We start from the raw sequence: 25910 nt of genomic DNA, 5'->3' as shown, positions 1-25910 counted from the left end.
AAAACTAATGTGAAATACCATTTTTTACCTATCTGATTTGGCAAAAATTAAAAAGCATGACCTAAACATCCTGTTGGCAAGGCTGTGAAAAGAGGCATGAACTCTTATACATTCCTGGTGGGAAAACAAACTTGGTACAACCCTTTTGGATGAGAATTTGGCAAAATCTAACAAAAGTACATATACACTTATATTTTGACTCAGCAATCCTATGTTTGGGAATTTACCTGAAGGAAGATACATCCCAACAATATGAAAATACACATGCACAAGGTTACTCAATTATAGCACTGTAATGGCAAAATATTGGAAATGACCTAAATGCCCATACATAGAAGAGTAACTGCATAAACTATAGTATATTCACACTACATAGCTGTTAAAAATGTTTTTGGAGTAATATCTCCATGAACTGGTATAGTTTCCAGGGTATACTATAAAGTAGGAAAAAACCACCAAAATATAAAAGTTAACTATAACATGCTACATATCATGTAAGAAAAAAAGGGAAATAATAACCACTCATCTATTTATTCAAAAGAGACAGGAAGTATAAAACAGAAACCAGAAATAGATTACCTACAGGGGATAGGTGCAAACGGGATAGAAAGGCTAGGAGAAAGAGAAAGAGCTAGAAAGGATAGGAAGGAGTGACACCTTTTGTATAGTTCTAACTTTTAGAACTATGCTAATATTTTACATACAAAAAAACCCCCCACAAATTAACAAAGAATGGGCAGCATTCATTGTGAAATACAAACAAAAACAAGTTAACTAATTTCATTACAAAAGAGTAGCATAACCATACTGAAAGGGGAACTGAGAAAAGAACCCACATTACTTTGTAAAACAGTATTTTGATTATGCACTGTAAGACTGAAAAAAAAAAGCAACTATACACAAATACTGCACAGGCTGGTAAGCTGTTTTTTCACTGGTAGATACGTGGTTAATAATTCTGAAAGTATTTTCTGTGTATTCTATAAATTGGGCAAATAAAAGTGAACATACTGGAGATAGATTTCTTACTGTTGGATAAAAGTTTCAAATATAGGAAGACTAGAATCAACTCTGGTGTTGGCCTGGTATTGGAGATACACACACATACATCAATCTAGAAATAGATATAGGTGTATATATTACACACATTTTCTAGCTCTGTTAAGCAGGCCAGAAGCAATGATACCTCAGTACCAATGAGATCAAGTACTATTTTAATTTCTAAAGACCACTGTCTCTAGAAGGAACCATGCTTAGAGGAATCACTAATTCCAGGGCTGGAGAAGAGAAAATCCAAGATGGGTACAGTGTATCTTTTGTTGCCAGAATTTAAGTATTAAAAGGATGGCAACATCAAAAAGACATGAGGGTCAACTGAAAGGAGTTTGCATGGGCAAATTGGGACATTCTGAGTTACAAAATAAATAATGGTAGTAATGGGTCGTAACCTAAAGAATAACGTAAGGTTACATGGGCCCATTATCAATAAAATAAAATAAATAATGAATGGGGGGGGACTTCCTCAGAGCAGAATTTCAACTACTAAAAGCAGAAGAAATGTTGGAAATAGCAAACCATCACTTGGCAAATTCTACACTAAAAATTGTTTCAGGAAAGAACCACGGGGGAAGAAAAAACCATGAATGCAGGGGCGCCTGGGTGGCTCAGTCATTAAGCGTCTGCCTTAGGCTCGGGTCATGATCCCAGGGTCCTGGGATAGAGCCCCGCATCTGGTTCCCTGCTCGGCGGGGGGCCTGCTTCTCCCTCTCCCACTCCCCCTGCTTGTGTTCCCTCTCTCGCTGTGTCTCTCTCTGTCAAATAAATAAAATCTTAAAAAAAAAAAAAAAAAAAAGATGACATTATTTAAAAAAAAAGAACCATGAATGCCTGCCCTCTTAGTGGGCAACAGTATGAAAAATAGGGTACTTACATAGTCCCTAGAATTTCCCCACAAGATACTAATTACAAGATACAAATTACAAGATAGTAATTTGACAGTGGAGAAATCTGGCAGACACCACCTTCAGCAAGTGATCAATTATTAACAGTGTAAGCAACAGGACAAATTATCATCATGCACTTGCTGCTACACTGAGGACACGTCAGTTCTGTGTTATTCTTGCCAAAAATTCATAAACTCAATTTAACCATGAGGAAATAGTAGGCAAACCCCCAACTGAGGATCTTTTACAAATAACTGCCCTGTCCTTTTTAAAAAGTCTAAGGTCATGAACAAACAATGAAGTGTCCCAGACTAAAGGATTAAAGAAAGAGGACAACTACACCATGTGGGATAATGCAGTGGATCTTTGACTAGAAAGATTAGTGGAGCAAATGGTGAAATGTGAAAAAAGCCTGTAGAACAATACAAGGTAATTAATATTAAACTTTATAATAATGTTAATTCCCTGATTTTGACAATTGTCCTGTAGTTATTTAAGATGTTAACATCTGGAGAACATGGAAATACCCTGTAATATTTTCACAATGTTTTGTTAAGTCTGAAATTTTTTTCAAAATGAAGTTTAAAATTCAAAAAAGTATCTTCATGTGACCAGGAACGTAACTTTCCTCCACGCTAAGTCAAGCTAATCTGGATTACTAGAGCGAAGGAAAAAAATTTGAAAACAAACAGCCTTCATTTGTAATTATTCAAACTGGAATGAATCTTAATTCTAAAATGTAGCTCAATTTTTTATTTACTAGGACCTGACCTTCTGGGCAGCAGCTGTATAAACATTTCAAACACATGACATGGAGCCAATGGATGGCAGACACTATGTATACCTTCTAACACTTAGGGATTTCCAAAGATATGCCTTGGCAGGATTTTGTACAGCACAGGACAGAAAACACTTTGGCAGTGAAGGAGAGGGATGATTTGGATTAAGTCTTTTCCAACCCCAGATACTGTAATGCTATAGAACTATGTGCTAAGTTAGGTAGACTCCAATAAATACTAATTTTAAATTTCCCATTACTTTGGCCAACAATCTGGGCAAGAGCAACAATCATAACATCTGGCTCGTCTTTTTTGTTAAAAAAATAAAAAAACAAAACAAAAACCCCAGCAACAATTATGTAGAATAGAAAATAAGAACACTATTGAGTTTGACAAATTTATTGGTATTTTAGTAAAGACATTCATCTCAGTCGTTTCTCTCCCATCTTGACCTTAGGTTAGTATTTCATTTGAGTCAAGAAAAGAATATGTAGGAGAGGGATGTTATTTTAACATAAACAGTAAAATGGACAAAAGTGGAAAGTCTGCCTACATTAAAGCAAGTTAAATTCATCTATCTTGATATAATTAAATCATGTAAGGACTAATAGTTCTATATACATTTCCATTGTTTTACTTGGGGCTTACTCTAAACTTAAATGCAAATGAACAAAATGTTAGGAATATATACAGGCTGCTTCTCTGGAGTTATTACCTATTAAAAGAGCTCAGCAAGTAGTTACCACCAATAAAATAGTCTGAAGCTGCCTCCAAATTAAACATTGCAGGAGTATTCAAAGAAATCATTATACGGTGTTTCTTTTATCTGTGACTACGCTTGTAAAGATGTGTTTATAACTGTCACATTAAAAAATAATTCATATACAAAAATTTTAAAAAAACCCTACAAAACACAGATCTAACAACATATATGTGGTCAAAGAATCCATAAAATATGTTTAAAGATGCATTTTCTTTCTTTTTATCTTCAGTACCTAAAATGTGCTTTTGAGAGGCCATTGGTTAATATGTATACACTTCAAATAAACCATATTACTGTACTAAAATAAGAATTCTTGTATTAAGTTCAAATGAAACTCGCTTTCACAAGTTAGTAACTTAAATTAAGCTTTAACAAAGTTACAGAAAGTGCATCTTTCTCATTTTCATCTTCATACAATGTTGCTTTTTTGGTGTTTCTACCTTTTAAAAATAAAAACAGCCAAATATTTAAGTATTATGTACATTTAAATTTTTGGTGGTGGTTTGTATTTTAAAAGAAACAGCTTCCTTATGATTTGCCTCAAGATCTGGTGGAAATGCTTACAGGAACTAGCTAATAACAAAAACCAAGAGAAGCACATTCAAAATACTGATTTACTTTGGTAGCAAATGGTCTTTGAAGACTAATGAAGGTAGACAAGACCCGTTAAAGTGAAGTGGGCTATTTCAAATACTCAACAATTTACATAAAATTTTTTAAAAAAATTTTAAAGAGCTAAGCATCTGTACCAACTGATAGCAATGCAGTATCTAGTTTATGATGACCTGAAACAAAACAAATGCCCATTAGGAAAAAAAAAAAGCTGTATTTTAATTTTATCTAACGTACTTTCAGTCAATAGTCCAGTAACATTTTCCTCCCAATACAATACTCCCTCTTCTATAAGGCTGTTCCTGGGAGCCTGACACTTTAGGTTAATAAGGGAGTTAAGAGTAACTGCTTGCAGTTTAACAGACAATAACTTTTTGCGTTCCTCTTAATGTGCTAATAGTTGTGTCTAAAAAAATATGCAATTCTTAGAAAGGTACCATTTCTGATTTTTTATTATCTGTAACCTTTGGAAACTAATCACATGAAACTACAAAATTAGCAAATGTCTTGAAATCTGTATATAAAACATAAATTACCTCTAATTTCAAACTCTCATTTATTAGTGTACCACTCAATCTTAAAAAAAAAGAAAAAAAAAAAAAAGGCTCCAAAGACAGTCTTACACCATGTTCTTTAAAAAAGGAAACTGTTCCTTTTAACTTTTCACCCACCCCACACCCCAATTTCAAAACACATCATTTAATTGTCTTGGTCATGGACATTTCCAAGATGAGATTTTATATTTCGCTCCCATAGCTTCTGGTTATCAGAAAAACCATGCTTTCCTTTATTGAAGGAGTTTGGTCCTGCTGATGTTGGTGTATCCCTGTGTTAAAAGACAGGAAATTTATTTAAAAGTTACATAAAGCCTTTCGGGCCATGTTTTTAACTCATTCAAAACATATTTGTTTAGTACCTATTATGGACAAGGCCTAAGTATCACAAGCCCCTAGAGAGTTTTTAAAAAATACCCTTTCTATGCAAGACCCAGTCCTAAAATTCCAGATTCAGTAGGTCTGAGGAGAGACCAGCATGTTTAACAAACACCTAAGGGGATTCTGACCTATAGCTAAGCGTGGCAACCACAACTGTGTTTAGAACTGTTGCTTGAAACGCTTCAACAGGGTCATGAAATCAACTGATGGCTTGCCATCAGCATCTATAAAAAATGAAATAGAAGAAAAACATGAAGATATATTACACACAGAAAGGTTCAGTGTCATTGTGGATTTGTTTCAGTTTTACATCTTTTACGTTTTTAAACATATAAACAACAAACAAACTGGGTGTTTAGACAAGGTTATAAGATCAGATGTGTTTCCTACTTTAGGTCCCAGTATGTAAGGAAAGCGGGCAGGCAGTCACCGGGACTGTTCCTATTTGAACCCTAGACTCCAAGTCTGATATAGATGCTTGCATATGGACTTAGTTCTCTGGGAGTTTATAATTTGGTAGAAATGGGGACAAACTATGGGTTGATTTAAATCCAAACTTCCTTACTAGCCTCTAAGTTATCTTAAATACAAGAAAATGTGCATTACGTTAACTTGATATGTTATTTCCATGACAACAGAAACATGGAGGAAAATTAAAATACTTGTCCAATTTTGGTATTTGGCATCTTAATTAGGAAAAAAATGATATGTACAATCAAGATTAAATGGTGAGAATAATATGACAGGTGAATGAGTGAAAGCCTTTTCTTTTTTATACTGAAAAAACTTAAATTTTAAATCAGAAACATTTCTCATAGCTATCTGAAGAAAATACAGATTACATGTATCTGAAAAGAAATATCCTTAAAATTATTTTTTTTTCATAAGATACTCAATTTCTCTTACCAGGAGAGAAAATAAGATCACTGATAGCTCACAAAACAAAATTGTTTTGCCCAAATATGCAAGAAAAGCCCAAACAATAAAGATCATTTTAAAAGATCATTCTCTACAATCTTTATAAAAAAATATATACCTTCCAATATTCTTCATCCTCATCTTTGCTTCTGGAGGCATTTCCTCTGGCTCACTCTGAAGGAAAAAAAAAAAAGCAGAGATGTGTTACATGTTTATTAAATTCACTTGATTACTAATAATACTAAATTTTGTATCTAAGTCTTCTAGCACTTTCAAGACTATAAATCTTGGTAAAAGGAGAAAAGTATTTATCTTAACTACATTTTAAAAAGAAACACATAGATCTTCAAGTGTGCTGACTTTGCATAAAGAAAAAAATCTGATAAAAACCTGACATTCTAAAACCCAAACCATTTGTTTACTATGTAGTACACACTGTGCTAAATGCTTTAATATGCACTCTCTTTTAAAATCCTAACAATCCTCAGGGCACCTGAGTGGCTCAGTTGGTTGAGCATCTATCTGACTCTTGGTTTCAGTTTGGGTATGATCTCAGGGTGGTGGAATCAAGCCCTGAGCTGGGTTCCATGCTGGGGTGGGGTGGGGGAGAGAGGGGGGAGTTGGCTTGGGATTCTATTCCTCTGCCCCTTTCCCGACTCTCTCTCAAATAAATAAATCTTTAAAAGAAAAACAAAAAACCCCTAACAATCCTGCTAGGTAGGTATAATTATCATCATTTGCATTTTAAAGGTGAGGTAAATAAGGTTAATTTGTCTAAAGTTAAAAAGCTAATAAACAGCAAAACAGCTAGATGCCAAAGCAAAGATTCTTAACAACTTTATGGTATTGCTCCTTCTAAAAATGTCTCCTTTACTAAAAAGGTATCTTTAAAGTTCATTCTTTCTATACTTCTAAAGATGTTGAAAAGATATGTGATAAGTTAAATTCTTTTTAGATCTGTTTTTATGTATGAATGTTGCTGGGGAGATAATTTTTTTATTTTTAAGTAGGCTCCACAACTGACATGGGGTTTTAACTCATGACCCCGAGACCAAGAATCACATGCATGGTCTACCAACTGAGCCAGCCAGGAGCCCCTAAATATTCTTTTTTAAAAGAGTGTCCTTAAGATCTAGACTAAAGGAGTTTCTCCTGGTCAAATCTGAGATAATTTGAGCATTATTGCCTACTGAATAAAGAATCCATGAGGTGCTCCTGGGTGGCTCAGTCATTAGGCATCTGCCTTGGGCTCAGGTCCTGGTATCGAGTCCCACATCGGGCTCCAGTCCCACATCGGGCTCCGTGCTCACTGGGAATCCTGCTTCTCCCTTTCCCACCCCCTCTGCTTGTGTTCCCTCTCTCGCTGTGTCTCTGTCAAATAAATAAGTAAAATCTTAAAAAAAAAAAAGAATCCATGAGCTTACACTTATATAAATAAGGGAAAGCTCTTCCTTACAGGAAGAGACAATAAATATAAAAGAGATAAAACAATGAGAAAAATCACCACTTGGCAAACATTTATAAAAATTGATTCTGGCAGGAATCATCAATGGATGCTGACACTCATGGGAGTGTTTAAAAAATTATATATTTTCATGTATTCTTTTTTTTAATTAAAGATTTTATTTTTAAGTAACCTCTACACCCAACTTGGAGCTCAAACTTATGACCCCGAGATCAAGAGTCCCATGTTCTACTGACTGAGCCAGCGAGACGCCCCATAAATTTTAATTTTTTTTATTTTATTTTTAAAAAAATTTTTATTCTATTAAGATTTATATTTTTATTTTATTGTTATGTTAATCACCATACATCACATCATTAGTTTTTGATGTAGTGTTCCATGAATTCATTGTTTGTGTATATCACCCAGTGCTCCATGCAGAACGTGCCCTCTTTAATACCCATCACCAGGCTAACCCATCCCCCCACCCCCTTCCCCTCTAGAAACCTCAGTTTGTTTCTCAGAGTCCATAGTCTCTCATGGTTCATCTTATTTTTTTTTATTTTAAGTAGGCTCCACACCCAACACGGAGCTTGAACTCACAATCCTGAGATCAAGAGTCACGTGCTCTACCGACTGAGCCAGCCAGGCGCCCCCATGTATTCTTAAAGCATATCCCCAAAAATAAATTTTAATTACAAAAGGTAAAACAGTAATTTGAAAAGTACAGAAATCTGGCAGACATCACTTTAACCAAATGATCAAGGTTAACACTGTCAGTAATGGGACATACTGACAACATGTGCTCCCTGATATGATAACATTAAGAACTTGGCATCACCTCTGTGGTATTCCTGCCAAAATAAGTTAATATGAATCTAATCATGAGGAAACATCACACAAATTCAATCTAAGGAATATTTTACAAAATAACTGGCCTGAACTCTTCAAAAATGTTAATGCCATAAAACAGAAAGAACCAAGAATTATCCAAATTAAAGGAGACTAAGGAGATCTATATTTTTAATATAGATATATTAATATATCTTTATAAATATAAATTTATATAGATTTAATAGATCTAATTAGATATTATATATTAGATACTATATCTATATTAACATAGATATAACACTATCTCTATAATATAGATAATATATCTATATTAATATAGATATATAGATAAAAATTTATATAGATAATTTATATAGATATATATTTTTAGTTTTCAAATATATTTTTTTGAAAATATATAAAATATATTTTTAAATTTCAAAATTAATTAAATGGATGCCCTTATTGTCCAACATGCTTTAGGCTAGATATATATATCCAAGGTTACTTAACTATGTTCTGCAGAAAAAAGAAAAACCAGACGAAGATTTCAGATGCACACATTCTTTTATCTAAGAAACAAATTAAAGTTTATATCCTTTACCATCAACTTGCTAATTTCTCCATTCGCAAAACAGGAATAACTACATCACACGATTCAGAGGAATATATGAAGGATAAAATAAAGTTACGTGAAAAGATATTCAAACTGTTAGACATTCAAAGTAAGCCAGTACTATCACGTAGCTTACCATTTCCAGCCTCTCTACTTTTGCACATGTTGTTCCCTTCTTCCTATACTGTCCTTCCCTCATACATTCTGTACATACCAAAAAGCTACCTAAAGGGGCGCCTGGGTGGCTCAGTTGTTAAGCATCTGCCTTCGGCTCAGGTCATGATCCCAGGGTCCTGGGATCGAGCCCCGCATCGGGCTCCCTGCTCAGCAGGAAACCTGCTTCTCCCTCTCCCACTCCCTCTGCTTGTGTTCCTGCTCTTGCTATCTCTCTATCAAATAAATAAATAAAATCTTAAAAAAAAAAAAAAAGCTACCTAAACTCGTAAGAATCATGACAAAACATTAAATTAGTACTTTTCAAACTTTTTTTGAGGGGGTGAAATACTTTTTTTCCTCAAAAAAATCTTATTTGGGTCCCTAAGTATCAAACAAATTAAAGAACAGCTACAAATGAAAAGGGGGCAGGAAACCAGAGCCCTGCTTGTTAGGGATCACCTAACACCACAGTAACGCCTGAGACATTTCCACAGAATCCCAGAACTCTGAGTAGTAGTTTAAAAATATATGATTTAAACTAAGCCTTCATTTTACAGCTGAAAAACTAAGGCTCCAAAAAGGTAAAGTGACTTATTCACAGGCTTTCTACTGGTTAGTAACTAGACAAGAAAGGAAAAGAATCCAGGTCTTCCCATTGCCAGTCCAGTGGTCGTGGTCTTTCCATGCTGCTGCATCTAGTTACTTGGCCTCTCTTCCTTCCCTGAATTTCCACACCACTTTAGGTCTTCAGATACTTTTCTTATTTTGTACTATTTTATGCCCTGCTAGGCTGAATTCCTAGAGGAACATGTCTGATTTATCTTTGTAATCTCACTGTGCCTAGCATGTAGAAATCACCCCAGTGTGTACGATGAGTAAGTCCAAAGAATACAGTGATAACCACAGTAATTCTTTACCTATTGATTTGGGCTCCAAATATTCCATATTCATCCTTGCTCAAACTTCTCTACAAAAATCTCCAGTCCAGTCAAATGCAGCTCCTAAGTATTTACTACTCTTATAACTCTTAGCTTATAAAAGTATTCCTCGGTTTGTCAAAACACTGCCTAATGTTTCGGTATCCAATTCCTATTTCTCCTCTATATATTCTTCCCAATCACTTCAGCCCACAGTATGCTCCTCTGAATGTATAATTCTTAACCACACTGTTTTGGGAGCAATTACTCATGTACCCTGTTAATACTTGTTATACAATGGGGTCACATTTTAAGTGGGGGTTAGTTTCTAAAGTCAGAGACCAAAGAAAAAAATCAGTCAAAATAATGCTTAAATTCCGTATCATGTTATTCATAAGCATAAGAGAGGGGCACTGTGAGAGGCATGAGGATACTAAGACTGCCTTATGCCTAAGGCATAAGGAAACTAAGAGAACAGCAGATAAGTAATGCTCACTCTGGAACACGTGCTTACTGAATAGATTTCTGGCAGAATCACCTGCACTATTTGCTATTCTTCATGGGGATACCAGAAGAAAGCATTACAGCTGCCTTTTTGGAGTTGCATGCATGCACGATGTCTCATCACTGAAGACTCAACTATAAAATTATTAGACAGCAGCATTAAATTTTTCTTTTTTTGAACCCTACATATTTCCTAGCACATATGTGTATTATTACTGTTCATAATAAGCATCTGTTTATTTGATTCTTTTTTTTTTTTTTAAGTAGGCTCCATGCCCAGTATGGGGCTCAAACTCATGACTGTGAAATCAAGACCTGAGCCGAGATCAAGAGTCACTTAACCAACTGAGCCACCCAGAAGCCCCTGTTGATTTGATTCTTAAGTTCATTGCTCCCAAAGGCAATATTTTAAATAATCCTACAACCAAATAAATAGAAATATCCAGATTTTGCAGGCATCACACATACACAAAAAACTATTCAGAATTACAAAAATTCTCTAGTACCATTAGTACAACCTACAATCTGCCACTAACATCTTCCTTTAAGAACTAACTGGTTAAAGTAAAATAAACAAAACTAGGTGTTGACTTACATCTTCATCTTCATTAAAAGCTGCTGCTACTGAAAGGGTTTTTGGAGCAAGCGTTGGAACAGTTTCTTTAGGCTTCTGAAGAAGAAACACATTAAAAAGTATCACATAATGTTAAAAGTATCACATAATGTTTATACAGGCTTGTTTAATGATATAAATAACATCTTCAAAGACTTGATTTTACGTTTTCATAGAAACATATAGTAAGGAACTCAGAACAAACTTTAAAAAAATCCATTTTTTCTTTTTAAAAATGTGGTTATCAACGGGTAGCTTTAACTTTATTAATTATATGTCCATTTGTTTTCATCCTGTAAAACATTTTCTAGTCAAGATATACATTATCATGTAGCTAACAGGCATCTGGAAAAGGTAAAAGAAAATGATTAGTACTACTTTTCCACAGTAACAAAAAATGAAGTGCAATGTGCCTTGAGAAAGAACATAAAAGACCCTAAGACTCATCTCTCTAGTGGGTAGCTTTCTGACCTGTAGCCTGTAAACATGCTTCTCTTCTATCTAATCTAAGTTTCTGAGGTCAGTTGTCCTCACTATCTTCATACTCTCACCATCCATTTTGTCGATCACCCACTGCAATCTGGCTTCCTCCCTCATTCCCCCATGGCTCCTCACTCACCTAGAATCGGGTAACCTTGGTTCTATAGGGTCACCAATGACCAGTGCGCCGCCTTTTGACTCTAATCACCAGCTATTTTTTGAAACACTCCTACCTGGACTTCTCTGACAATGCTTTTTAGATGCTATTCTAATTCTCTGATCTTTTGTTCCATTTCCCCTTGTTTCCCCCGCCAAATGACAGACACCCAAGAATCTATCTTTAGGGATCTCTCCTTTCCTTCTCTGTACTTCCCCAGTCAACTCCATTCACTCCCATAGTTTTAACTACCAAATCCAATGGCTGCCCCAAACAGGATGTCATATGCCAACTAGTTAGCTCCACTCAGAGACCCAATGGGTACTTTAATTCACAGTGTTCTAAGTACCCAAGCCAGAAAACTTTTTCCTCAACTTGCATTCTATTGTAAAGTCTTGTTGCTTAAATCTCTATCTAATAGACCTACATCTCCCTCTGCATTCCCATCAACTACCGACACCCAAGGCCCCTTAGCATTACTTGCCTCAACTACTGTTAGAAATACCATCCCCCCACCTTTCAGTGTTTATTCCCTCTAATCCCCTATAACGGTACCAGAGTGATATGTCTAAAATACAAATCTGTTTAAAAGTTTCCATACAACAGTTCCATAGCTCTGCTAGAACCTAAAGAATAAAACCAAACTATATTATGTAAGTCCTTTATGATTCCATTCTATGGTCTCATCTGGGGGGCTTTCTATCCCTACATTTGCATACCACTTTCCAACTACAAACAATTTCTTGAATGGCTTCACATCTAAACCGCTTTTGCACAAAATTCTTTTTATCTGAGATGCCCTTTGCCTCCTGTCTACATTTAAGGCCAACTCAAACATCACCTCATCAGTGAAATCTTCTCTGATCTACTGAAACAAAAGGAACCACCCTTTCTTCTATAACACAAACACTTTTTATAAATGTTTGCTTTTGAAGGAATAAAAAAATGTTAATTTGGAGATTATGCATAGAGACTCTAGAAATATCCTTTACTCTTTTAAAGATGTCAGGTGTCTGATGTTGTACATACAGCATATGACACAAGTAAGTGCCTGTTGATCAACTACTTTTTCAATCATATAATCAAAAGCAATAGTTCCAACTATTTTTTGTTATCTTAAAACTCACTTCCCCAAGATGACTGTGTTTATACTAAAGTTTACTTTATAAAAACAGGTTTTTGTTTTCCAAAGATTAAAAGTTTTATTGACTAGGCATTTTCAAACAAAACCCTCCCATCTAAAATGATCAGCAATTACTAAATCATGTTAATGATTTAGAAAACATAGGGATTTAGATATCTAGTTTAGGAGTGTGCTGACCCCAGTAAAATCTATTATCAAGAATAACATCTATATGGAAGTGTACATGAGAATACATGTTTAATGACTATCAAAAAAATCCCACAAGTATTTATGCAGTTGGTCTATGCAACTTTATTTAAAAAAAGGATTGAACAGGAAGAAAAGTCATGAAGTAATGAAGTTACAAGCTGAATGTCTTTTGTCCAGATGAATTTTTTAAAGAAAGAAAGAAAAAGGCAAAACAACATTAGGGTAGGAGTAGGGGTTCTGAGAAATCGTAGCTCTTTTAAAACTAGAGTGTAACTCAAACACACCGACTCTAATGGGAACCTGATTCATATCATATTTTTGAGATCTTTGAATGAACATCTAATGCAAAAATAAAGCTCTATGCATCTGGCAAATGAGCATTAATTTTCACAGAACAGATATGAATAAACAACTTAGGCAATAATCCTAATAATTCTAGGATTATTCTCCTTACACAAGAATGTAACTATTTTCTAAAGCTAAGAGTAATACACTACCTAACATTTTTTTCTTAAAGATCTATGTGGTTGAAACATATGAAACATATGAAATTGTCACTTTTGTAGGTCAGAAATAGTCAAATCTAGGAACTTCGTATGTTTCAATCTAATATTTCAAAACTTTCCAGATACTCCATGGTTAATAATTAAATTAATTCAAGGTTTATATTTACAACAAGGGCTCAAAAGTTGATCTGTCATAGGATATACAGGGCTCAATGTCCATTTATAGCTCCGAAGTAATCAGGAAGCAGTTATCAAGTAATACCTTACTAGTACTGATTTCTAGAGATATTATTTTTAATATTACTGGAATTAAAAGGTAAGAAAAATAAACCAAAATTCTTCCTGAAAATATTTTTCAGAGGTTTTTGCTCAACTTGGAAAAAATTCTAAGCTGTTACTTTATAAATCATATATATTCCTTATAATAGTTGCTCCTTCTCATATTCCAAACCTTTTAAAAAAGTTTTCTTGAGTTACAATTTTTCCACACCATTCCTGAATGCAGAGCTGGTAACGTCTTAAATACTTACGTGTAAGTTCACGCACTAATGTACCTTTTTAGACTGAATTTACCATAACCCCCTAATAGCAGGTTCCTGAAACAAAAATTCTTAAGTCCCATTATGAACATCATACAGGTAAAATAACAACTCACACTTGATCCAAGTTTGATGGATATGGCTGAGGCTTTCTTTGTCGTCTGACTACCTATGGCAAATCCAAACTTGGAGATCTTTGTAGGCTTTGTTGGGAGGTCTGCAGCTTCTTCTTCAGCTGATCGCTTCTCAGCGCTGCGACTGGAACTTTCCCCTCCATTACTGGAAGAAACAGTCTTAGTTTTCACAGGTTTTTCTGCTTCTTCTTCAGGTCCTGGTGAAGTCGAAACAACTTACCAAGATGAGCTATTTTTACTGAGCAGATTGATGGGAGCAGCAACCTCAAAAAGCATCGTTATAAGGAAGATACCTCTGCAGTTGTCACCTACTGACCCAACAGTCTCCTCCACTGTTTGTTAGAGTATACAGCAGGAACTGAGATTGTGTGGCAGTAGAAGAGGCTCCCATGAATTAACTAGCATAAAATACAGAGCAATTTAAAATTATAAACATAGAGTTCACAAAATCTAAGACCCTTCAACTAAACACTATTATAAAAGTTATATAATAATCTAGTCATTTGTGGGATTTTGCTTTTTAGAAATTAAGGTCTATAAATTCTTCTACACAAATTAGTGTGTGAGCAATTGGTCACATCACAGAACAATACATTTGATTAATAAATTCTGACATTCTTCAATTATGTAGTACTAGTTATACAAAAAGTACCTAGTTATGAATGGCCTATTATTACCAGAACTACAACATTAATACAGCCTGGAGTAAGTTTCTTGAGTGATGTATTCCTCACGTACCTCTCACACAATTTTTAGAGTTGAAATGGAAACTGAAGGAAGACATCAAGTCATTCCCTCTTATGTAATTTAATTCTACTCTGAAAGCTTGATTATCACCTATTTTAACAATCATACTTAGGTTTACACACTACTTTTTCTCATGAAAGAAAGACAAGCTAATTATAATTTCAAATAGAAGCCATACATATGTAGATTTGGAATGTAAGATGGCTTTCAGTAATTGTGCTTGTATTTGTATTAATCCATGACAAAATAAGTTTGCATCTTGAGTATCTTTGGTCCTTTAGAGGAGAAGGCTATTTAAGAGCATACTGAATGGTAAGATAGAAGAAGTCTGGTTGATTAAAAATTTTATTTTCTTTCCCCAATTCACCCTATAGAATGTTTTCTGCTACACTAAACAGTTTATTTATGAAGAGAAGATAGGCTCTAAGCAATAGCCCTGACAACAAGTTAACAGGACAAACAACTAGAATGGGGGAAAAGTGGAAAATCAAACACAAATAGATGGACAAGTAACAGATTAAAAAATCCAGAGGCTATAGCTCTCAATCTATATAATTTTGGAAGGATGAGGTCTCTAGATTAATAAGCACTTTGAACAGAACATTTGATTTTGTTTAGAGGAAAGATAACAGGAACTCTTTATTCCCTTTGGACAAGGAGTGAAAGTTGTAATAACAATGTAGGGGAATTAAGCAGGACTAGGCTTTGGTATTTCCTCAGGAGACAAAGATAGCACTGGAATGGTTGCTGGAGGTGCCATTTACTTATTTAGATATGAAATTACAAAAGCACCTAAAGAATGTAAGATCAACATTTAATAGCTGAAATACAGAAATCAATTTAGAATTTCTAGGGGCACCTGGGTGGCTCAGTCGGTTAAGCGTTTGCCTTCAGCTCAGGTCATGATCTCAGGATCCTGGGATAGAGTCCCACATTGGGCTCCCCGTTCAGCGGGGAGTCTGCTTCTCCCTCTCCCTCAGCCCCCCAACCCCCTATCCTCTCTCTCTCAAATAAACAAATAAAATCTTTTAAAAATTAATTTAGAATTTCTTAAAAAAAAAAAAAAAACAACAGTATTATGCCAACATTAGTTTTTTCAAAGCCTAAGTTTAGAACTAAAAGCATTACTCTAAATTTTATTTAAAGATTTTATTTATTTATCTGACAGAGAGAGAACACAAACAGGGGGAGTGGGAGAGGGAGAAGCAGGCTTCCAGCCGACCAGGGAGCCCAATGCGGGGCTCGATCCCAGGACTCTGGGACCACGACCTGAGCCAAAGGCAGACACTTAACGATGGAGCCACCCAGGTACCTCCTAAATTTTATTCTGCATTCTATTTATAGCTTTAATCAAGTATGAGTTTTACTGTAGAACCTAAACAATGATAACTATTTCTTTGTGACTAAAATTGAAAACACAGTCTCTATATATGGGAACATATAGAAACATATAGAAAATGCACTGGGTTTACATAGAGAAACAATCGATACACTAAGGCACAAGTTTTGTGCAAACACAAACTCCGAAAAACATCAAAACAAATAGCATAAAGAACATTTAATCTTGACTGCAGTATTCTCTGCTCTTTGAACTGTGACCCAAGAGCTATATATAATTAGTCAAGATTTCCAGTTCTTTAAAACACCCTATCTTTTCTTAATTCTAGGTCTCCTTTTACCCAGAAAATAATTCTGGAACAAAGAATCTAGAAAAACTACAGGGTGCCTGGGTGGCTCAGTCAGTTAAGCGTCTGCCTTCGGCTCAGCTCATGATCCCAGGGTCCTGGGATCAAGCCCTGCATCGGGCTCCCTGGTCCGTGGGGAGTCTGCTTCTCCTTCTCCCTCTGCCCTGCTGCTCCTACTTGTGCTTGCTCTGTGTCAAACAAATAAAAATAAAATCTTAAAAAAAAAAAAAGAATCTAGAAAAGCTAAAGCATAAGTATAAAACAAAGTGAAAAACATAAATCTTACTATAATATTAATACCATTAAGTGTGACAGCTGGCTGAACTAGTATGTGATAATATATGGAACACAATACTATCTGTCCAATCCCATGATGCTATAGGGAAAATACCTATGGACACTACTGTAGCATGAACAGGGGAGTTGGGAAAACTACCACTAATTAAGTAATCAACTAATTAATGTGAAATCAAAATTCAACTTTATTCACATATGCTTTCTTGTCACCTTAAGAGGCAATCTGTTAAGACCACCCACATCTCAGGTCCACAATGGAGATGGAACGTATTATGTCTAGCAGGTCATTTCTAAACATGACTGATTCCAGGGATGCCTGGGTGGCTCAGTCGGTTAAGCGTCTGCCTTCAGCTGAGGTCATGATCCCAGCGTCCTGGGATCCAGTCCCACATTGGGCTCCTTGCTCAATGGGGAGCCTGCTTCCCCCTCTGCCTGCCCCCTCCCCCTGCTTGTGCTCTGTCCCTCTCTGACAAATAAATAAAATCTTAAAAAAAAAATAATAAAAAAACAAACATGACTGATTCCAAATCCAGCAAATTATTTTTGGACATAGTAAATAACTGTCTGGCTGTGCTCAACTCTTAAGTTTGTTGTTTTCTTTTCTTTTCTTTTTAAAGCATTTATAGATATTCAACAGCTTTAGAAAATATCCACTCTTCAGTGAAAAGATGGGGGGAAAGGAGTGAAAAAAAGATGGGTGTTGTATTAGTACTCATTACTTAGCCTTAAATGGCTCTATGTGTCACATAGATTGCAGCTTTTATTTTTTTAGGTAATCCTCCTCTAATAATTATGTAGTAAAATATACAAAACATTTAGGAAATAAAGCAAATGGAATAAGCAATGAAAATGGAAAAGTGTGACAGCCAAATCTATATTATTATCAATGTGACTGTACAAGTCTATATATATAGTTCATTAGAAGAGAAAATTATTTCAACCTCATGTGAACTTTGAAATATATCATTAAATATAAACATTAATTTCTATGTCCAATAAGGTGTTTTTCTTTAAATACAACATGTACTACACTTTAGCATTTGGGGGCTTTTAATCAAGAACTCCTGTTTTCTATTTATTTAATAGGATCTTTGTATTTTGGGCCATGGAAAACAAAAATTTTAGATGACCATGGATTAGCAATGTGAAAATTTTTAGCAACATAATTTATATTTTATTTATTTTTATTTTTTAACATAATTTGTATTTTAAACAATGAGTAAATATGTGATCAGTTTTCTAAAAATAAAATCACAATTGATAGCAAAACATTAATATAATTATATAAAAGTACTAGATTCTTTATCAAGGAATATTTTAATAAAAGGGATGTTTATCTAGTTTGCATTCATTCTGAGCTAACAAGTGTGTAGTTAATGTGAAATCAAATTACACGTGGTACTGGCATTTTTTTTTTTCTTTTCTATTGAGTAGCTGGAGAGGAAAGGTAGGTCTTGGAGAACAAAGTTACCTTACTATGAAAAAGAAGTACCTAATAAAGTTTAAGTCCATAAGGGCATATCCTTCATGACCCATTTGTATTCTGGTAGCTTCATCTGAAAAAAGGGCACATAGCTACCTCTCCAAAAGGACTGGTGTGCAGCTTAAATGAGAACATATTCAAGACCCTCCTAGTGGCTGGCAGAAGAAATGTCAATTTCATTAAAATAGTTATTAGATAGCTTAAAACAGCACAAGATGGCCATGATTATGATATGGACAGCTTTTTTCTAAGATTTCAGTTTCAAGGAGCCACAAAAATTTTGCCGAAGGGAGAATAAAAATCTGCCCAAAGCCTTATCCTTTGCATTCTCCTCCTCTTTAAGGTGAGAGCAAGTTCAAGTAAGTAGCTTCTCTTACTGACATGAATTCATTCATAGCTACTTAGAAAAAATTACACTTCCAACTACTGGACTCTTCAATAGGAGCTAAAAATCAGCTAGGTAAGTTCCTAAGACAAACTTGAGAATGTTTCAAAATAGTGCCAACTTGCCACAAAATTAGCAATTCAGCCAATCCACAGTATTAAATGTTTTAGCTAGGATTTCTCTGTACAAATTAAAAATATCTGACATTCAAAAATGATTTCTATGCAACAGTACTATCTTCTTGTTAAGGCAGGCACATCCAAGGCAAATTATGGCAAAGTTATTAAGGGATAGTACTTAGTCTAAATCACCAACAAGGGTACCATAACTTTTGATATCAATCATCCAAGTTAATTTTATACTAACACTCCACATACAAAAACATGCTACAATAGAAACTTCAACATTCATACTACAGAGTTAATTATCCCTAACTGAAAGGGTGGTGGATAAATTACACAGTCTGGTTATGCTGACACTTAAGGTACATTTCGGCAACACATTAAACACATCTTTAATACTCTCAAGACACTTAAAAAGCTATTCTACAAAGTTAAAAGATAGTCTAAAAGCCAGTTAAGATTCTTCAGGTTGCAGATCTTTGTTTTTTCCCAAACTACTAATTTTTTATGTTATTTTACTCAATAATTTCCAAAACGATTTTTGAGGGGAAAAAACATCCCTAATGAGATAGTACTATATGGTCTAAATTGCTGTTTAATTAACTGAATATTACGCTTTTCTCAGTTTTTGTTCCCAAGGCAATTCATATTAAACGTCATGTTAGTAAGGTCCTAATAATTGCCTTCATATGCTCTTAATCCTCGGTATTTTCTCAAACTAAATATTTTCAGGGATAAGATTTGAGGGAGTCAGACTAGAGAGTAATACTTAAAACGTTCTAAAGATATTATGATCACCTCGCACGTGTTAAGTTACTTGCCTTGTTGCGACAAAGGGGGGTGGGGGCTTGGAGAGATGTTCCTTTACCTTCATGCACAAGGCCCAAATTTACAGGGGTGGAGGATACAGAATGGAGATAGCTGTAACCTGAGTTAGCATCATAACAAAATACAGGAAGAGTCACACTAGCCTATTAAGCCACCTAAATATCTGTCATGCAGGTAGCTGGCAACAGCCTAAGAAAAAGCGGACACTTCAAAGGCAATCAAACCCTAACCCTAGACCCCGCAGCTTAAACCAGCGGGCAGGCAAAGGTATTCTTTCCCTCCACCTCGACCCATCCCGTTACAGGGTCGATTTTCGGCTTGAAAATAAGAGAAAAGGCCGGGATCGTCGACCTCCTCGGCGAAAAGGGAGAAGCAAACTAACTCCTAGGTGTAACTTAGAGGCCAACACCGTCGGAAACTCGGCCTGCGGCCAGTTCCTGCGGCCACTGCTCGGTGACTCCCACTGTGTGTGTACGCGTGTTTTCTGATGTGCGTCTCCGGTGTGGCGGTAGCGGCTCCTGCACTGCCGCTCCCGGTCCCACCCCGAGTTCGGTCCCCCTTTCTGGTACCCATCTCCCCTCTCCTCGGAAGCAGGGCCTCCGGTGGGGCCAGCAGGTGACGGACAGTGGCCGGCTCTCCCCCGGCAAGGAAGCGATGTGGGCCCGGATCCCAGCGGGCCGCGCCGGGCGTGCCCGGGTCTCGTCTGGGCCCAGCACCTGGCCGGGTGAGCGCCAGATCCGCCCATTCTCGCTCCCATCCTACTCCCCCAACCCCGGGGACCTCAAAGAAAGGCCCAGAGCATCCCACGCAGCCCGCGACGCTGGGGTTGTGTTCACCTCCGGCGGCTCCAGCTCGCTGCGGTTTCTCGGGCTTCTCCTCTCCCGCCTTCCCGTCCGCCATTTTCCCCGCCGCGGCCTCCCCTGCAGCCACGCCAAGGACGTCACGACCCCGCCCAACAACCATTGAGTTTCGGAGCTAGCTGGCGAGGCAGCAGCCTAGAGCGGCCCTGGAAAGTGAAAAGAGGCCGTTTTGGAAACGGAAGTGAATGTGACATCATCTGCGAGTCGCCTCTCAACGAAGGGCGGGGAAGGTTGGGCTGCGTGTCTATGCAAGACTGGTTAGGGACTTGACTGGAGCTTGCTTAGGTTTTCCTGGTCCGGAGAAGTGGGGGAGATATGCGAGCATCACTCTGCAAACGTTGGTGGAATCATGTAAGGTTTCTGCAGACCAGGGTGTGACTACACCTGAAGCGAGCCTGCTCTATTCATTCTGGTCTTTCTGGATTACCTGTGCTTTCTTAAAAAAAAAAAAAAAAAAGAGGGCAGTGGGGTCTCCTGGCTGGCTCAGAAGAGCGTGGGGCTGATCTCGGGCTCCTGAGTTCCAGCCCCATGTTGGGTGTAGAGATTATTTACATATATAAAACTTAAAAAAAAAAAGTCCTAAAAACAAAACATAATATTTATGGGGCGCCCTCTTGTGTCAGACACTATCTTGTTTAATCCCTACAACAGTCCAATGCAGAATTACTCTTTTTAATTAGCTATGAGAATTGAGGCCAAACAGTAATTTGTCTAATGTCACATAGCCAAATGGTAAAACTACTTTTTCTGTAGGTCGTAATTGTCATATCAACTTAAGTTACCTTGGTGGCCTGGGTGGCTCAGTCAGTTAAGCGTCTGTCTTTGGCTCTGTCATGACCCCAGGGTCTTGGGATCAAGTCCCACATCCAGCTCCTTGCTCAGCGGGGAACCTGCTTCTCCCTCTGTCTGCTGCTTCCCCTGCTTGTGTGCTCTCTCTCTGACAAAATCTTTTTAAAAAGAGAGAAGTTACCTCATTCAGTTAAGATTGCAGTCATTTCATCCTTACTTAGAAAACTTTAGTGAGGGCACCTGGGTGGCTCAGTCATTAAGCATCTGTCTTCGGCTCAGGTCATGGTCCCAGGGTCCTGGGATCAAGTCCCACATCGGGCTCCCTGCTCCGCGGAGATCCTGCTTCTCCCTCTTGGGCTCCTCCTGCTTGTGTTCCCTCTCTTGCTGTGTCTTTGTCAAATAAATAAATAAAATCTTTAAAAAAAACAAAACTTTAATGAATCCTTAGGGTTTGCAGAATGAGGTCCAAGTGTTACATTGGGCCCTAGCCTAACTTTCTAGACTCATCTTCCTTGTCTCCCTATATTTATACTACCCTCTTGCCATATGGGGTCAATTCCTCGCCTAGGGACCTGGAGTTTCTGGGTTTGCCCTATATTAAAAGTGTTAACAGAAATTAGTCTTAAGAAGGGGCACCTGGGTGGTTCAGTCAGTTGAACATCTACCTTCAGCCCAGGTCATGATTTCAGGTTCCTGGGATCCAACCCTGCATCAGGCTCCTTGCTCAGCGGGGAGCCTGCTTCTCCCTGTCTGCCACTTCCCCTGCTTGTGCACCCTCTCTCTCTCTCTGACAAATAAATAAATAAAATCTTAAAAAAATATATAAAAAAATAATTGTACCTCCTCTAAGGGTGGTCATGGGGATCAAATGGCATTCAAATTAAGATATGCTGTAACCATTAAAACACATACCAAATTTTGAAGGCTTAGCATATAAAAAAATACGAATGTAAAATCTCATTAGTTTTTATACAGATTACACATTGAAGTGATAATCCTGTGGGCATATGGGTTAAATAAAATATATTAGTTTCATCTGCTTATTTTTAATATGGCTACTGGGAATTTTAAAAGCATATATGCTATTGAATAGCAGTGTGGGGAGGAAATGGAAACAGTAAGTTCTTAATATTTGCTTGAAGACTGGCTTAGATATTAAGAACTTAAAAATGGGTAATATAGTAGGGATAATAGTTAAGTAAAGACTTCTTCCTTTTAAAATTGTTTTAATAATTAAAATTTGGGAAGTTGGTAGCATGTTTGAAAAGAGCAAAAGGAGAGAGCTAGAAATGGTATTACATGAAAACATCTGCCTACTAGGTAAGAAGATAATTAGAACGTAGGCAACAAAAAATTACCTTCAGAGTGGAAGAATACTATAAATTATTGAGTGTTTGAGATAGAAGAGCTACTTCCTACTTAGTGACTGGGAAAGCAGACCATTTAGTTTGGAGAAGTTGAAGTATCTAGGTCTGTTAAATTCCAAATTCCAAAACATTTGGAAAATTAAAATTGTATGAGTTTAAACTGTGGATGAATTTGCCATTGTAATTTATCTGTGTAAGAGTCTTAGAAATCGGGGGCACCTGGGTGGCTGGATCGGTTATGTCCACCTTTGGATCGGGTCATGATCCTAGAATCCAAGGATTGAGCCTCGTATAGAGCTTCCTGCTCAGTGGGGAGTCTGCTTTCTCCCTCAGCCCCTCCCCCTCCCTATGCTTATGCTTTCTCTCTCTCTCTCTCAAAATCTTTTTTTTTTTTTTAAAGATTTATTTATTTATTTGAAAGAGCGAGTACATGAGTGGGGGAGGGTCAGAGGGAGAAGCAGGCTCCTCGCTGAGCAGGGAGCCCGATGTGGGACTCGATCCCGGGACTCCGGGATCATGACCTGAGCCGAAGGCAGTCGCTTAACCAACTGAGCCACCCAGGCGCCCTCTCTCAAAATCTTAAAAAAAAAAGAAAGGAATCAGTTACTGCTTAGCCATTTGGAAACAAAATGGTCTTTTTTAAATTAAAATTTTAAATTCTAGTGTTACCTCAATGAAATACCTTAGCATACCATTGCAACAAAGAAATAAGAATATACTCCTCAAAAAGACAACTTGCATATACTAGATTAGAAATTCCATACATTTTAGGGTGCCTGGGTGGCTCAATTGATTAGGCATCTGCCTTCAGCTCAGGTCATGATCCCATGGTCCTGGGATCAAGTCCCACTTTGGGCTCCTTGCTCAGTGGGGAGCCTGCTTCTCCCTCTGCTTGCCCCCTCTTCCTCCCCCCCATGCTCTCTCTCGCCATCTCTGTCAAATAAACAAATAAAATCTTAAAAAAAAATTACATATATTTTGAACATAGCCTAAATTACATAGTTAATATTTACTTAGCATTTATGGGCCAGACTCAATATTAAATGTTTTATATGAGTCAAAAACTATTTCTAATCTCCTTTTTATAGAGGAGGAAAACTGAAATTTCAAGAGATTAAGCAATTTAGGCGTCAGAGCCTATAGCGTAGCTGGAACCCAGGGAGTAGGGCTAGGACTTGGGAGATCAGTAAGGTGCCCTAGAAGCCTTGTTTGCCTCGCTCTAGGTGCCAGTCCTGCCAGGAAATCCTAAATCCTGTTCTTAAGTACTATGCTGTTTTATCTTCACTGTATCTCAAATGGCTCAAATAGTAGCACCTTGCCACTTAGCTGGGTCAAAGGTTGAAATTCATTCATATCACATTTATCATCAATTCTAAGTTTACACATCACTTTCTCAAGGCCCTTCCTAATCCCCCACTCGTGAGTTTAGGTTAGGCATCCATTGTTTTTTCCATTGTACTTCATACTCGACTTATTATAGTGTATTATTTATAGGTTGAAAGCCGGGACTTTAAAGTCAGACAGATCTTTTGAATTCTGAGACTATACTTAAAGGCTGAATTTTGAGTAAATTTTCCTTATCTGTAAAAAAGGTACTATTAAGCAACTAAGTTATAGGTACTATAATTGTAGTTTAGTATAATATATATAATAATAGTATAATTGTTTAATTCATGTAAACTGCATATTGCTTGGCAGAGTACTTAGTAGTATTTGGTAAAAGATTAAATCCTGCTTTAAGAAATGTATTGGACTGCATCTCATGTTAATTTCCAGTTCAAAAATTAGGTAGAAGTAGTTGGCTATCCATCTCTATTTCCTATGTTTTCAAAAAATTTAAGAGTGCCAGTAGTCTACAATGAACATTTCCTAAAGTTCTTTTTTTAGGAAACAAGTACACATTTTCTCAAGTATAGTAGGACTTATTAGGTAGCAAGTGGCAGAAACCCAACTCAAACTGGCTTAGGCAAAAAAGGGGAATTTATTAGAGAAATTACCGGGGTATTACATGAGGTTCAAACAACCAATGAATGCTAAAGGCAAATCTATAGCTGTACCTCAGGGATAATTGGAAGCAGGGATTTAAACCGCTCCAAAAATTGGTCTTATTTTTATATGTAAGCTTCACTCCCTACTATATAGCCTGTCTTCCTTCGTAAAAAGGAAGGCCACCATCAATTCCAGGGCTTCCTGTCAAGTCCGCCATCAGATAGTGACACAGGTTTAGTTCTCACATCCAAAAATCCTAGAAAAGGGTTCTGACTAGCCTATCTCTAAGTTTGAATGAGGTGTTTCCTTGGGGATAATCAGCTGTGGCCAGGACAAGGTCCGTAAAAATATAGCAGCTTCCACTCAAGTCACATGGCTAGAGAAAAGTTTTTCCTAGAAAAGGAAAGCTGGGGCACCTAGGTGGCTCAATTAAGCAGCTGACTTCAGCTCTGGTCATGATCTCAGGGTCCTGGGATGGAGCCCCTGATCCAGCTTCCCGCTCAGCAGGGAGTCAGCTTGTCCCTCTGCCTCTGCCCCTCCCCCAGCTCATGCTCTTTGTCTCAAAAAAAAGGAAAGCTCTCTATACAATAGGTAAGTGCTGTATGTAACAGTCAAGTAAACCCCCCTTTTCTTCCTACAGTCATCAAGTAAACCCCCTTTTTTCTTCCTAAGAGGACACGAAATAAATTTCATCCCCCCAAACCCGTTTTTCGTAATATAGGCAAATCCCATGACATGCCAAGGGATGTCTTAACCTTTTAACCAAAATTCAGTTAAACAATAAACTTCAGTGCCTATGACATGTCCAGCACTGTACCAAATGTTACTTTAATAAGTGAACCACGACCTGAAGTTTAAAGTCTTTTCTGTAAACAAAATCTTAAAAAAAAAAACCAAAAAACATAATGAATGATGAACACTACATCAAAAACTAATGATGTAATGTATGGTGATTAACATAACATAATAATAAAAGTAATAATTAAGAGAAAAAAAAACAATTTCTGATAAAAGGGTAGCTGTTGACATTGCTAAAAGAACATTTAAGAAGGAAAATGGCGCCTGGGTGGCTTGGTCGGTTAAGCTACTGACTTCATCTCAGGTCATGATCCCAGGGTCCTAGGATCGAGTCGGGCTCCCTGCTCAGCAGGGAGCCTGCTTCTCCCTCTCCCTCT

General features: G+C 36.9%; 1 protein-coding gene across 2 annotated transcripts; it reads right to left on the bottom strand.

The window, feature by feature from the left end:
• Positions 1–3105: 3105 nt before the first annotated feature.
• PCNP (PEST proteolytic signal containing nuclear protein) lies at positions 3106–20672 on the bottom strand. Of its 2 annotated transcripts, none has more exons than XM_035015292.1 (5): positions 20567–20672; positions 14166–14380; positions 11017–11091; positions 6069–6124; positions 3106–4923 (listed from the first exon to the last, which is right to left on the bottom strand). In XM_035015292.1, exons 1-5 carry the CDS (start codon positions 20628–20630, stop codon positions 4797–4799), a joined length of 537 nt encoding a protein of 178 aa, XP_034871183.1. In that variant the 5' UTR covers positions 20631–20672; the 3' UTR covers positions 3106–4796. The 2 variants fall into 2 exon arrangements, with proteins under 2 accessions (XP_034871183.1, XP_034871185.1); XM_035015294.1 differs by lacking the exon at positions 20567–20672 and adding an exon at positions 14404–14474 and having other exon boundaries at positions 14166–14328.
• Positions 20673–25910: the final 5238 nt, after the last annotated feature.

The sequence above is a fragment of the Mirounga leonina genome, unplaced genomic scaffold (assembly GCF_011800145.1).
Source record: "Mirounga leonina isolate KUSES-001 unplaced genomic scaffold, KU_Mleo_1.0 Mir_169, whole genome shotgun sequence".
NCBI lineage: Eukaryota > Metazoa > Chordata > Mammalia > Carnivora > Phocidae > Mirounga > Mirounga leonina.
This window is presented reverse-complemented; position numbering and strand designations above follow the sequence as displayed.